This window comes from Nothoprocta perdicaria, unplaced genomic scaffold (assembly GCF_003342845.1).
Source record: "Nothoprocta perdicaria isolate Ctin4 unplaced genomic scaffold, notPer1 scaffold_16, whole genome shotgun sequence".
NCBI lineage: Eukaryota > Metazoa > Chordata > Aves > Tinamiformes > Tinamidae > Nothoprocta > Nothoprocta perdicaria.
Genome location: NW_020454760.1, coordinates 6,333,453 through 6,348,561, shown reverse-complemented (window position 1 = coordinate 6,348,561; position 15,109 = coordinate 6,333,453). Strand labels below are relative to the sequence as shown.

Sequence of the window (15,109 nt, the reverse complement as noted above, 5' to 3'; positions counted from 1 at the left end):
AAAAAAAAAAAAAAAAAAAAAAAAGGAAAAAAGAAAAGAAAAAAAGTATTTATCTTGACTTGCATTAAGGTTTTTACATATACTGCCAAGGAAAAGAAGAAGGGGAAAAAAAAAGAAATAAGGAAACCCCTTCTGTTATGTTATATAAGTGTTCCTAAAAAGTTAATGCTAACCAGAGATATAGAGAGAGAATTGAAAGCACTTGACATTTATGCTTGTGGTAACCAACTGCAGTGTTAAAGCAGCTGCAAAAGGTAACCTGCCAAAAAAGGGGGAAGGAGGGCAGTGGGGGAAGAAAGCAGGGAACAAAATCTTCCTCTTCAAGCAAAATTTAACATAAAGAGGTAAAGAAACTTTTAACTAGTAGAAGCAGCTGTAAGAATTAGTTTCTTCTCACTACTCTCGAGCTTTGTTACTGCAGATAGAAAAACAGTTAAAACCGTAACTTGATTTGTGACTCATCCAAAGAGCCTCAAGAAAATGCTCCAAGAAGGAACAAACTTCCTAAGTGCCTCTGGTACCGGGCTTGCCATTTTGCCATCTCCAAACTAATGAAACAAGTTAAATAAGCACTGGATAAAAACAAAACGTGCAACTCGAGCCAGAAGAAAGCCCCAGGTTCTTTGCAAAGGGTTTGCACCCGTAAGGGGCTTGGTGATTTACCACCTTCCTGCACTCCAATGCTTTGCTAGAGCTGGTAAAATGGAACCAAATCACCTCTTCAATGGATTTGGTCCCCTTCAACCAGCTGTAGCTATGCATTGATCACTCCGGGACCGCTCACACTTCCCATGCTGGAGCCCCTGTCGATATTGTTAGGAGCTGTCCCACGCTCCCCTCCGCGGCTGCGTCAAGCGACGGCAGCCAAGCCAAGAGAGAAGGTACCGAAAGGCGTAGGAAGCTCCGCACTCCCGAGATCCGAGGTTGTATTAGCAGCATTGTTTCTAAATAAACAGCTACAGGTGTTTTAAGATTCTGTCTTTATTCAGTAAAAACCTCATAACATTTATGAGAACATGGGCAAACATTCAAATAAACACATTTTCCAGTGATTTATTGTCTCCTGTTCTTTGCCCTCGAGCTTGTTGCCCTTTAAAGAAACACAAATAGTATTTGCAGTGCGCGGCTGCACTGGGCAAGTTGAATTTATGGGTGGCTCTCTACGTTTTTCTCCCCTTCCTCCCCCTCATCCTCCCCCCCGCCTCTTTATTTTTTAAATACACATTGCACAAAGGAGGACACTCCACAGGGTAGAAACTGTATTTATTATCTACATGCTGGGTGTATTATTTACTATTGAAAGTTAGGAAGTCTGTCTACAGGCTAATTTCCTAATTATAGGTCTGCTCATAGAGATACATTCCTTCCCCAATTCAGTCTGAACAAAAAGTCCTCTTTTAAGGAATTTTCTCAACATAATATTTTATTGAAGTTTTTAGATCGTTCTCTTTTACACACAACTTCAACTGAGCAATATTTAGTACAAGCACGAAGGCAGGGATAGCTTTTAGCATTATAGGAAGTAATTATTCAACTCTGCTATCTCCCACCTTGTCTTTCTGAGGACTTGCATGATCACAGAGCGAAGTCCCGCTGTTCTCATGAACACTGGACATTTGAGAGGCCAGTGCTCAGAGAGGCTGCCACCCAGAGCAACCCCCTGTGCCCAGCTCACACCACCTGCAAACCCCACAGAGCCACCCAATAACACAGGGAGCGCTGGAAACCACCAGTCCATTCCAAGGCAAAAACTCCTATTTGCCAGCACATGAACACGCGTGAAACCTGCACTTTCACTCAGATTCACTTTTCAATTTGGAGTCTAAGGGAGTTCATTACTCTGAAGAAATGATTGAGAGAAGAGATTTTGAATGCAAAGAGCTCTAAGCGCGGCACATGCTTACGAAGCGACCTGCAGTGTGACTAAAGACCCGTTCACGAGATCTGGTGCAAATTTGGAGCTAACTGTGGCAACAGCTATGAGAATACACCCACACCTCACAGCCATGTCTTCAGTTCAGGAGTCTGAAGTCACAGGTACATGCATAAATGGAACTTCACCCAATTTTGGTAATGTGGGAAAAACACAACCAATCCGCACAAAATCCTCAGGCTTCCCTTTCCCTCTCCTCTCCTGCCTGAGAAGTCTCACTAATACAGAGAGGGTGAAGTTTGCCAGGCTTTGAGGTTCACACTACTTCAAAAACATCCAAGAAAAACAATGAACTTTCAAGTAATATGCCTGGCTTGGTTAAAAATCATTGACAAGAAACCACATATTAAGTAAAATCACAACTTCCCCACATTCCACTATAAACTTCTTTTCTCTATGTCCCATGCACAAACTCAAGCTTATCTACAGCATAAACTGAAGAAGTTCTACCTCAGACTCAACATTATTTTAGCAGCATAAAAAATGAGGTGTCCTGTTTCCTTATCAGCTCGAAAGCTTTAAACAGAGGCCAGTTAATGCAAGGAGGGAATGGAGCCCTACTAAGGTGCTCCCCAAACACACTCTACTGCTGTTTCTGGAATGCACTGCCAAACTGCCACAGCAGATCAAACATAAAGGGAAGAGGAGAAAAAAAAGCTTCTTGAATTAATTTGCTATTTCTCTTTTAAAATTTTTTATTTAAAATAAATATTTAATATTTACTACTTCAAAATATTTAATATTTAGTTTATATATTTGATATATAAATACTTAATATTTATTTTTAATTTTTATATTTATCTTCATATTTATTTTTATTTAATATTTAAAATTTTAATATTTATCTTTTTAAATTGAGCACTGGAACAGGCTGCCCGAAGAGGTTGTGGAGTCTCTTTTGGAGATCACTTGGACGCAGCCCTGTGTCCCGCGCTCTGGGTGACCCTGCGTGTGCAGGGGGGTTGGACTAGATGACCTCTGAGGTCCCTTCCAACACTAAGCATTCTGTGATTCTATGATCTGTGATATGCAAAAGCCAAAAAGTTGGATTAATTTTATTTTAATCTGAAAAAAAGAGGGGGTAGTTTCAAGGGCTGTGTTCAATACAATTTGTGGGTGTGTATTGGGTTTTCCTGCTGTTTCTTTCCCCCTCCCCTTGGAGGTCCCTCTTCTACTGCTAGCAAAGGCCAGAACTCAGTAAGAAGCTCCCCTAAAGAGTACAGGCTGCTCCCCCAAAAATAAAGTTAATTTTGAATACTCATTTGATATTAACTGTTAAAAAATTGTATAGAAGTCTAGTTCACAGTTTACTCTTGTGATACTCAAGCATTCAGTAAACACATTTTTCTTCTCAGTAACCAAAAGGAGTTGTCCTGGTTTGGACGTGGAATTTTACTCATATGCATCTATGAGTGTGTGTGTGTGTATTCATATGTATGCATATGTGTGTGTATATATTTTATACACACATATACATACAATATATACTATATATCATATTGCATATATAAAAATACATATTTATATAATACATTATATTAAGATATATTACTAATCTGTCATATATTACATAATAAATATATTATATTAATATAATATTAATATATATTATACACACACACACTACTTTTATATATTATACAAGGTTTTTTTTTTTTTTTTTTAATCTTTGATCTTGCAGTGATTTTAGTGTAATGTATCAGACACCATTGCTCAAAGCCATAAAGAAACTCCAAGTAATAAGATGACGGCTCCTTAGGGCAGCTCTCCAGCTGAATCCATCACCCCCTGGCTGGGACCCATACCAGCTGAAGTTCGGGCAGTTACTTTCAGATGTTTTAACTCATTTTTGTTCCATGCATTTAACAGATTGGCAGTACCTATTGTACTATATCAGGTGCAGAAGGATAAAGCAGCAAATCTAATAAACTTTGATTAATTCAGGAAAAGGCCTGTTACATAACAATAACAGAACAATAAAATATCTGACCACCAGTGGAAGTCTGAAATAAAGCAAAATACACCTTCCATGGGAAACAAGATAGTGCTGTGGCTTGAGAGAAAAATGGGGAAGGCAAAAGACTTCCAGAACTTTTCCTTTTTATTTCCATTTATTTCTTCCCATGTTGATGTGTAAAATATTTAGCTCCATGAACAACCAAAACTATGCTATGATGAAAGAAGTCTCTCTTTTTATGTGTTTTATAAGAGGACAGATAGAGTTGTAAAATAAAGAAATAAATAAATTTTAAAAATGATACTTTGAAACTTATACAAGGTAAAAACCACTAATACCAGAAATATTTTCCATCTTTCCAGTATAAACTTAGGTAAAAAAGAAAAGACTCCAGGAAAAAAAATGCCATGTGCACATGTACATCATATTTAACAGGAGACAACTGTCAAATTTACTCAGTCTGAACCACAGTTCATTCACAGATTGAACCCCTCAATCAAGAAAAACGCCTGTGGTCCATGAAATGACCACTCACAGGCAAGTCTTCAGCAAGCAATTCAGCAAACCCTATGGAGAGGGTTTTTTCACGCACTTCTCCATCTCATTCTGGTTTCATGACAAAACAGAGCACAGCTACCTGCCAGAAGCCTAAGGAAAGTAATGCACAGCAAAAGTGCCCACATAAAAAACACCCTGTCGAGGCAACTGGGGACAGAAAGGAGTATTCCGGGCTACTGCTGTTATGAGAATACAAAAAAAATACAGACATGAATAAATCATCAGGTCAGCCTTAGCAGAATGCCAAAGGATACTGCTTTCACTTAAGTGAAATACGAATTCCGTGGAAAACCAGACACATTTGTTCCTGTTGTCACATCCAGCCACTTTACTACACTGATATCTAATTCCATTCAATGCACATGAATACTTTGCTTGTTGCTAGCAGTTTTAATAGGTATGTATAGATAGGTCATGTTTAGGTAGATAGATGTTTTAATAGATACTAGCCCAGATTTTATTCCCGTAGATTAACGCACACAGACCCTTATTGGCCTAATGGCACGCAAGTGAGAAGCAGAATTCTAGAGCAGAAAACTGTAACATCTCATGCAAATTAAATTCTGAATTGTCCACCATATGAAAACATACTACTACTTAAGTCTTGTTAGAATGACAAAAGCACAAAACAAATTATGCCTCGAAATAAGTGCTCTTGTAATGAGCAACTTTGAAATAAGAAACTCCTTCTACAAATACTAGAGAAAGAAAAATCAAATGTGTTTCTTACACAAGCATATGCCATTTAACATGGCAGCCCTATGCTTCCCTTGCAGCTGCACGGTATCTTCAATAATTATTCACCAGTAAGCACTTTTAAAAAACTCAAAGCCTTCCTCAATTCTAACATTCAAGAAAGGCTGAAACATTTTTACCAATCCTATCTCAAGATCTTACTCAGTAACTTCTTACTTGGCAAAACATTAGCTTGCAGTAATTGAATTTTCATTTGCTACGTGGATTTATCCCAGGAATACGCAGATACCTAACCACAATATTAAACCAAGCAGACTAGCGTCACTTAAACACGGCTACCCAGCTACTAGCCATGCTAATAACGCACACCCAAGCAACAGCAAAATTCAAGACATGGAAGTATACGGAAGTTTAACAATCCTTTCAAAGAACACCACAACTCTACCCCCTCCCCTTTTATTATTTAAAGGCCAAATAACCTCCGAAGAGGACTCTCACCTGGGGTTCCCTCGCAGGGCGGCGTGGTGAAGCGCGTTGAAGCCGTTGTTGTTGGTGATGGTCACGTCGGCGCCGGCCTCCAGCAGCACCGCCAGGATGTCGTCCCGCTTCTTGCTGATGGCGTCGTGCAGCGGAGTGTCCCCTTCGGAATCCTAAAGCCCGGAACAGCTTCCGTCAGCTTTGACAGGCATGAGGAAGGTGCTTCAACAGCGCTAGGAAAAGATGACGGCGCAAATACAGAGCGCCTCGTATCCCGAAGTGCAGCTACGCTGCAGGGGTCACAGCAAGCTGCTTCTCGCTCTGGTTTTGTGGACCTGGCTGGAGTAGCTGAGCCCACCTCGTGCTCTCGCCTTCCAAAGCTGCACCAGCACCCCAGCTCAGCCCAGGGCCCTTGACAGCCTTCAGGACCATCAAGGGCATCTGCTCCCCTATGAGGCCAGGCTTTATCTTCACAGCACAGCACAGCAGCCCTCAATGCAAGAGGGGTGGTCAGCCACGGAGAAGGGACAGGGCAGGCAGGTGACTTTGTGCTAGGGGGATGAATTCTGAGCCAGCAGTTAACTATCTAAAAGATACCACCAAAAAAGACTGCTTGAAACAAAGAAGAAATAAGCAGGATCAAAACAAGGTGCTCTCCCAATAATGCATTCAAGGCAATTCTGTTATTTTAACAGGTGTGGAGCATTTTCCAGGGAACAAAAGCCAATGTGATAAGTAATACGAAACTTTCAAAGCTTGGTATTCTTAAAATATTTAAGTTTTTTATGACTAATACTATGGCTAATGTTAATACATTATATAAAGCATATAAAAATATTTCAGCAGATAACTGAAAGAGCAAAGAATTTGTGTTTTAGCTTGCTATAGTTGCATTTTTTAAAAAAATCTTTCCAATAAGGGAAAATATTTATTATTTCTACAAGCAATATGTACATGACTTATCCAAAGGCCCTAACATTTGGGTTGAAATGGAATGTTCTGTGACTAACAATAACATCTATTTAAGTTTGTTTATTGCTATGTAGGCAAAGTCTCTAAGCTTATGCTTCCTGCACACTCCTGACACCATGCAAGTCAAGACGACTTTTGTCACTGCCACTGACTCAGCTAGTGACTGAGAAACTCTGGAATTGAACATTTTAGGAATATACTATGAAAAGGAATCTTTACAATATTTACAGTAAGAATCACAAATTGCCAAACAAAAAGTGTCCAAAAATGGAAACATTTTCAACCAGCCTGCCAAAATCAAAAGACTTTCATGCAGCTTAACTGACTGTATTACTTGAATTTACTGCTTCTAGACCAGCACATGTTTTTGTTTACGCAAAGAACTCACTGAGAAGCAGGAGCAACAGCCAAATAAACTCCAGCCACGCTTCAATCTGACACGTTGCCCGTGCTCGAACACACAAAAATCAAACTTCCTTCAGAATGGATCTGAAATTGCAAAGGTAACTATATTTTCCAGGCAGAGTTTCACCACGCCATTACACTGAACTTAAACCAGATTGCTGTCATTAAAAGTCAAAATATCCAGTTGGGTTATCCACACACCATACAACACGCTACATATATACAGGTGTACATACACATATGTATATTATACAATGCACCCAGACACCCTTTATTGGGTCAATACATCAAAATCGTTATCAGATCGAATCTTTAACCAGCAGTAACCAGCATGTGAAAGCTCAGCCTTGGTAAAAATCAAGGCAGTGCCTACCAAGGCAGGTAGAAAACAGAGAAATTCTTCTACTCAGTAGTTTTTAGAAAATTTGGTGATCTTGTGGTACGTGAATATATGCCTTTAAAATATCATTGACCTTCAAATTACGGAGAAGCAGAGGGGCAAATGTGTTATGCAGTAGTCTGTGCAAATGTCAGTATCAGTTGGCAGGACACATCAGATGCCTAGCTAGCTGTCAACTAAATAAATCAACATTTTTCTTGCTGATCACTTGTTGCAGCAAAGGCTGGGACAGCTAACCCTACAAGGTCTATTCCTTTCATTTTTTTGGTCTTACATCTATCACCTCCACGCAGCATCTACATATAGTCAAACTGCATCATTCAAGAGCTAATAAATAAATAAATAAATCTAGACGAACGTTTTACTTCACCTGGAGACTAGGGTGGCAGCCGAAGTCCAGCAGAGTCTTGACGACTTGCAGGTGGCCTTTGTTGACGGCGATGTGGAGCGGCGTCTGCCTGCGCTTGTTGCGGGCGTTCAGGTCGGCGCTGCCCCTGTGCAGCACCTCGATGACGGCGCCCTCGTCGCCGAAAGCCGCGTGGTGGACGGCCCGGTCCCCGTCCTTGTCCTGAAGCACAAACACCGGCGTCAGCCCCTTTCCCCCATGCTTAAACACCGATTTAAACTGAGCCGCTGTGCATTTTTTTTCTTGCCGTTTGAGGGAATTTAATCAGATGACCAAGATATGATTCAAACAGTGATAATAATAAAAAAAGATTTAATCTATAGCAACAGATGATGAAAAGCCTGTTGCAACTGAAAACAAACATATACATTCTCTTCAGCTACTACAACATATATTCTGTGACACTGGTATTTTATATCATGCAACTTTTGCTCTGAATCTATGCACGACGCTTTCATCAGGAACGTGGATGGATTCATGCTAATTAACCTTATTCTAACCACAAGTGGACTGAACAACAAGAAATATACTTCAATATTTATATTTACTTCAAATATACTTCAATATTTATCATATATGTATATATATGATATATATGAGATATACATATATATAAAATGACAGCATACAAAAGTGCAAAGTAAAATATCCTGTCACTGAACCTCTATAACTTCTCATAACAAGACATTCACTTTTATGCTTTCCATACCCACTCGTGCTACCTAAGTACCTTTCAAGACAGCAAGATTCCATCACAGGTTCATCTAAAACAAGCAAATTGTCAGAGGACAACAAAACATGTCTATTCAGAAGGGGAAAGGACCAGAAATGGGAACTTCTCCCTGCATTTCTCTGCTAGCTTTATTGAACACTACCAAATGAAAATCTACTGCACTACAATACTGTAAAAATATTAGAGCGTTTCTTTCTGGAGAGCATTTCATTGCACAGGTGAGTTTCTTGTCTATTCATATTTACAGTCTGCTAAGGACACTGAGATATGATGAAGCCTTTTTTTTTTTTTTAAACATACTTACTAGTGCTTACATATCTTAACATATTGCAACTTTGAGACACAAAACATGAAATTTATGAACACTTAATGCCTAAAGCTGCTGTACATGCTTGAATAGGCCTAGAGCCAAGCAAGCACAAGTATTACTGCCCACTAGCATCAAAACAGGTTTCTCAGGAGCCGAATCCCACCGGGCAGTCCTTCCACAACAGAAGTTCTTCCAAACACAGCAGTCCTTCAAGTAGAATATTATATATAACACGAGCTACGATAATACATCTAGGAAAAAACCTAACAGTTAACTGAACATTCATTCTAAGACTGAGACACAAGTCTAAATATTAAAACTACACAGATCAAAAGTAATGTCAGCAGTGTGTCGACTGCCTCTCACTAAGCACTGGGAGGACTAGAAAGACTAGATTCTGTGAAAGCTACCTACTGTTACCATGTCATACAGCGCCCATAGGGACTCCTTGAGCTCCGGCCCCAACCCAGAAAACCCTAATGTTTTCTGACTAAACAGAGGTATCCAGCAATCAAAACGTAATTTCTAGCCACATCAGCATAAAGTGGCCAACACTACGTCAGTACAAATCACAGTGAATATAAACAATCTGCAGCAGTGACTGTAAGGGTACACAAGATAGCTTGAACATAGCAAAAATGAAGATTTTATCCATTCCTGACGTGCCAGAGATCACAGCAGTGAAATGGCTAAGTTTTTGCACTCTGCTTGCTGGGACAGTTCTGCAGCATCTTCACAGCAGTGTTTTATGGGCAGCTGACATTTTCTAAAGCCTAAATCTTTTATCATGTAACTAATTTACACATACCACCATCATTTAAACAGTTCAAGGTTACATGAAAAAGGTTTGAGAATTCAAATACAGTTCTCAGAAGTACTTTTTAATGCTAGTATTAAGATACTATCATTATCACAGTATTACAATGATGGGAATGCTTACAGTTCCATTAGTCAGACATTATTCCTAAGCCATTCAGGGAGTGCATGGGACTTCCCTCTAATGCCCCTAATTCCATTCTTACACCTGGAGAGAAGGCAGCAGGGAATTCCTCTGCTGCAGTTTGGATACCACAACACAGATGAAAAGCAGCTTAGTGCAGTTTTTAGCAGCACAGGCTATACAGTGCAGTGAAATCCCTATTTCTAAAACCAAGTCAGTTCACAGAAATCAGACCCCAGTAAGTACACACAGCATAAACTTAAGCCATCCTTACTACTCAGTAAGAAAATCTTTCTGAACTAAAGGTGATTTTATGAATGTAAAAACAATCCTAGCACCAAAGGTTCTGCCATCACTTCATCAATGTATTAGCATGTTACAACCACAGCTGGTGATGCAGTGGGGGACTGTTTTGTCAGAAGGCCAAAGGCAACACACAGCCCTGCTGCATTCTCCTACTGACATGAGCTCAAGGAAATGAAGAACAGGCTGCAACCCCTATGATCACACGCAAGCTTACATAGCTCCATGCTACTAGAATAATACTTTAAAACTCAAAACCTTTAATAATGTGAAGTATTAAAGGTAAAAGTGTCACTTTTTAATACTATTGGTTGGAGGTTAGTGTGGGAACATAATCACACTACAGTTTTTTCCTTCTCTGACTTTTAAAATATATCACCATGGTCTACAGTATTTTTGTTTGCATGTGTCTGTGTGCAAACACATGTATGTGTGCATGTACCAATAAAAAATTGAAACAAACATTTCACTGAAAAAAATGAGAGGGAAGAGAAAGACTAAAACAGGAAAACAGTAACAATGCATTCAGTATGCAATACTTCCCCCCATTCCTTTTAACAAATTCAGAACAGGTTTAAAGACTGTTTCCACAAAAACTATAACCAGACAAAAGTTTTGTATAAGTGACGTAATCATGTTGTTTACCACCTATTTCTGTTTCTCTTATCTTAGAAGAACAATTCCCATTTATATATATATATCCACATATAAACAGATATATATTTATATATAAATACAGATATATTTTATATATATAAAAGAGAAATACAGAATTATATATATTTTACATATATATATATAAATATATATAAAATACTATCAAGGGGGCCACAAGTTGAAGCTTTTTATTCAGCTAACAGAGAAAAGCCAATATAAGCCCTGTGCAATTCTCAAGAATTAACAGAGAACATTTCAGAGATTACAGTGCAAATCATACAAAACAGCCTAACTGAATTACTAAGTCCATAAAGTGCTGGAAAGAAACTCCAACAGAACTATGAATCCTGCATGCAGGAAAGCTTAGAGTCTAAGGAGACAAAAAATATTTTAAAATATTTAAGTTACCTCTGCTTCTACATCCACGTTCTGTTTCAGAAGCAACTTTAAAATGTCCACATGGCCATTCTGACTCGCTGCTTGCATAGCTGTGTGTCCAGCACACTGACCATTCACCTGGAGGTATAGCAATGATGTGAGGCAACTTGCAACAAATACATGTACATATGAGACACTATAGCAGGTTGAATTTGAGAATACTAGGAAAATGAGTGGCATGCCTTTGAAAATATGAAATGAACAACTACATAGTTGCCTTTTTGACACAGAGATGATCTATGAGGTCTGCTCTATTTAATTTCTACACTATCAACTAGATTAAAGGAAAGAAGCAAAAAAAAAATACCATTCTGAGCCATAAATTAACCCACAAAACTATTGAAACTGTTATCTGCAAGAATTACTGCTGTAGTAAGAAAGTACTTTTGCAAGAAAAACATTTGATTATGATTCTAATACACTTTCCCCAAATTAAATTCTAGATTTATTAACATCTCCTTTGGACTTCTCACTACTAAGTGAACAGGCAATCAGGAGAGGGATCCAACAAAAAACACACTAGAAAGATCTACTACCTAGCTAAATTCTCAAGCAAAAGAACTGCTTTCCTTCCTCATATTCCCTCAGAATAAAAGATGTTGAAGATCCCTCACTCACTGTGGGTATTCTCTGCTCCAACTCTAGCAGAGATAAACCTGGTATTTTAATTCGTGTCACATAACAGTGTACAAAAATTGCCCAATGAAAATGGGTGTATAACTTTTCAGACATCCCCTGCCATGTTTAATAGAACAAGAAATGGAAGACGAGATACTGGGACCAGCTGTAATTACTTCTTAGCAGACACACTGCTGACTGCTAGGAGATGCTACAACAGCTTCAGTTTCCTTCGTGTTACTAGTATCCCAAAGAGCACACTCACATCCACATCTGGTCTCTTCAGCAGGTCTTCCACTTTAGCAACATCTCCATTGGCAGCAGCTTTAACCAGTTCTTCATTGAGATCTCCAGATTCCTGGGTTTCAAATAACTTCTTCAATAGCTGGGACAGTCTCTCTGTAATTATTAAACAAATGACAAGTAAGAGTGCAATTCTAATCAAAACAGCAAAATAACAGCTAATCTGCCACATTTCTATAGGATGTAATAACCACACAATAATAAACACCATAAAATGGCACCTTTAAGTTACCATTCAGTTCTAAGTGCTTTAGAACTCTCTAACCCTGAAATCGTTCAGACTGTCACATCAAATGCTTCACAACAAAGATTTAACTACAAATAGGTGGTCTATGACAAAATATGGAGGAACAAAAATTAAAAATAGTTTACATCTATATCAGATATCTTACAGGTTAACTTAAGGTATATCCTCTCCTCTGTGATTTGAAGCATCAACTCACATTAGCCTTCTAGATAGTTTTATAGACACTGCAATTTCATCTCTTTTACAGAAAACTCTCTGCCTAACTTCTTTAGACACAGAATCCCTAAGAAAAGGTCTGATCAGTCACGCAGACAAAGCATGTGCTACTGGTTTAACTAACTTACAAAATAGCCAAAAGACCATAAAATAAACTCAGAATAGTCTTTCTGTCTCATAAAAGATGAATTAGAGCAGGCTCGACAAAACAGCTTAGACATACTGACATATATTTTTTAAAGCCTATTGTAAATAGCCAAAGAATGTTTGATTAAATTAAGACAAAGAAAAAAAAAAAAAGCTTGAACAATAATTTGAAATACATCCCTCGCTTGAGCTTGCAATCAACACTACTGTTAAAACAAGGAATGTTTTAAACATTGAAACAAGGAATGAAACCCGCTTGCTAAGCTCTTTTCATGTCTTGGTCCTTCTTCCAATACAATATCTCTTTTAATAATTTAAATTGCCCTTAGAGCAGACCTTCACAGACATATTTGTATTCTGTAGCCAAGCAGAAGCCTCTATTCCATTTGGAGCTTTTATGTTAATACACATACTACACACTGTCCACAAGTCTTCTTTTAAGTGGAATATTGGATTAGACAGACCCCAAGTCTGACTACTATTCCTATATACAAACTGCATACTAGCAGTTATCAGTTATTACTGATTATTCTTCAAACTTACCCCCAGATGCATTGCTTATAGCAGATCCTGCTGATGCCACTTTTGAGACAGCTGCAGGGTTGTATGTCCAAGATGTCCCACAAACCTCTACCTTTAGGTCACTGTCTGAATAGATCTGCTGGACCCGACCAACTTTACCTAAAGTCTGAATGGAAGAGTCAAATGAAAATAATACTAAAATTAGATACTTATAAATCAGAACATTATAACAAGAACCTTCTTTTATTATCTCAGTTTTAAAACAGTACAATCAATAACACTTTTGGCTGCATTTCATCACATTGAGCAAATTACAACATCTGAACAAGTTTTACACAGTGTTTAGTGAAACACATTACCTGTAATTTAGGAAGTGTCACCTCAACTCCTAGAGCCTCCAGGTATTTTTAAAAGCCATATTGAGAAATACTATGCAGGTTTTACTGTCACCCAAACACGTAACTACTTACGGGAAGCATTGCTTCAGCCCACTCTCCGTGGCCTCTCTGAAGAAGCTTGATCCGCTCCAAGTCGTAACACACCTGGACAAGGTCACCCACTTGAAACTGAGAGGTTCCTCCTTCTGCACCTTGAGCAGCATCTCCACTTCGCACTACGTTGGCTTTGGTGAGAACAGCTGGGTTAAACGTCCACCTAAAATAAGAAGGCATTAAAAATGTATTTTAAATGTGCAGTATGCTTAAAGGTCATCTGTATAATCATCTTCCATGATTAGATACTAGGGCATATTTGTTGTTAATTGTTTTTTGCCCATAAACTTTTTTTGGGAGTCATTAGTTGTGCTGTATAAGGGCAGGGCAAAGGATATCACCCCATCCCCTCACAAAGCAGAAGCTGTTGTACCCAACCATTAAATTCTTCAGTCTAATGCATGGCATAGATACGACTCATCTTTTAACGAAATAATCCTCACTTGTACTAGAGATTTTAATCATTTGCAGGTACTTAGCTGTTTTTATGTTGGGTTATATTCTAACATATTGCAAGGTGGTCCAGCCTTTACATGCCAGTGGGTCTAAGGTTGACTACACCCAACTAACCACATTAGCTCACTGAGCTTCAAACCTTCACTCACTTGCAGGGAGTAGTTTTGACACCATCTTCCCCAGTATTTCCCATATTTGCACAAACTAACATTCCTCTAAGGAACAAAATGCTGGGTGTGCATCAAACCAAGGGCTATATATGCACATAGCACATCTTAGGTCACTTTCCTGAACGTCCCACTTGCATTGCTGCTTCTATTCCCCTTGGAATCAAGAGACTGAAGTTACAAAGAAAAATTCTATTTAAAACATTATTTTTTGGAAGTTGAATATTCCACATTTCTTTTGAGATTCAATTTTTCACTGTGAGAAGCAGCAAGATTCTTTTCACACTAAGGTGTTTTCAAAAGCACAGAATTTTTCTAACAGGTAAGTCCTCATTACACAGTGCAGAAGGAAGGAAATTCAAGGAAATTTTGACACATCCAAATAGGACAAGAGAAAGTTTCTGGAGCCAAGTCACCATAAGCGTTGAAGAACGTTGGTGTGAAGGAATGATGATGAACAGTGCCTAACAAACCTGTTGCCACTTGGATACTGCACGACTATGTCGTGATCCTCATCAATGCCACACACTGTTCCAGTTGTTGTTAAGGTTTCGAACATGCCGTCTGTCCATCCTCCGTGACCATGCTGCAAAGACTGCACAATTTCTAGATCAAGGTCAATGTTGACAAGGTCACCAATTTGCAGCCCACCTGGATTTCTGTTACCATTTTGCTCACCTAAAAGCAAACAGATAGAACATGTCTGTAAGACCACAGCAAAAATCCCAGTCATCTAAAGAATAAAAATTATTTTCCT

General features: G+C 38.7%; 1 protein-coding gene across 1 annotated transcript in view; it reads right to left on the bottom strand.

The window, feature by feature from the left end:
• The window catches only part of MIB1 (mindbomb E3 ubiquitin protein ligase 1), a 61,832-nt gene that overhangs the window by 26,598 nt on the left and 20,125 nt on the right, over positions 1-15,109 (bottom strand). The window contains exons 6-12 of the mRNA XM_026035374.1: positions 14,826-15,030; positions 13,709-13,892; positions 13,260-13,404; positions 12,069-12,202; positions 11,156-11,263; positions 7,769-7,966; positions 5,643-5,794 (exon numbers count right to left, since the gene is read on the bottom strand). Coding sequence (XP_025891159.1) covers positions 5,643-5,794; positions 7,769-7,966; positions 11,156-11,263; positions 12,069-12,202; positions 13,260-13,404; positions 13,709-13,892; positions 14,826-15,030 — 1,126 coding nt within the window. The remainder of the gene's footprint in view (positions 1-5,642; positions 5,795-7,768; positions 7,967-11,155; positions 11,264-12,068; positions 12,203-13,259; positions 13,405-13,708; positions 13,893-14,825; positions 15,031-15,109) is intronic.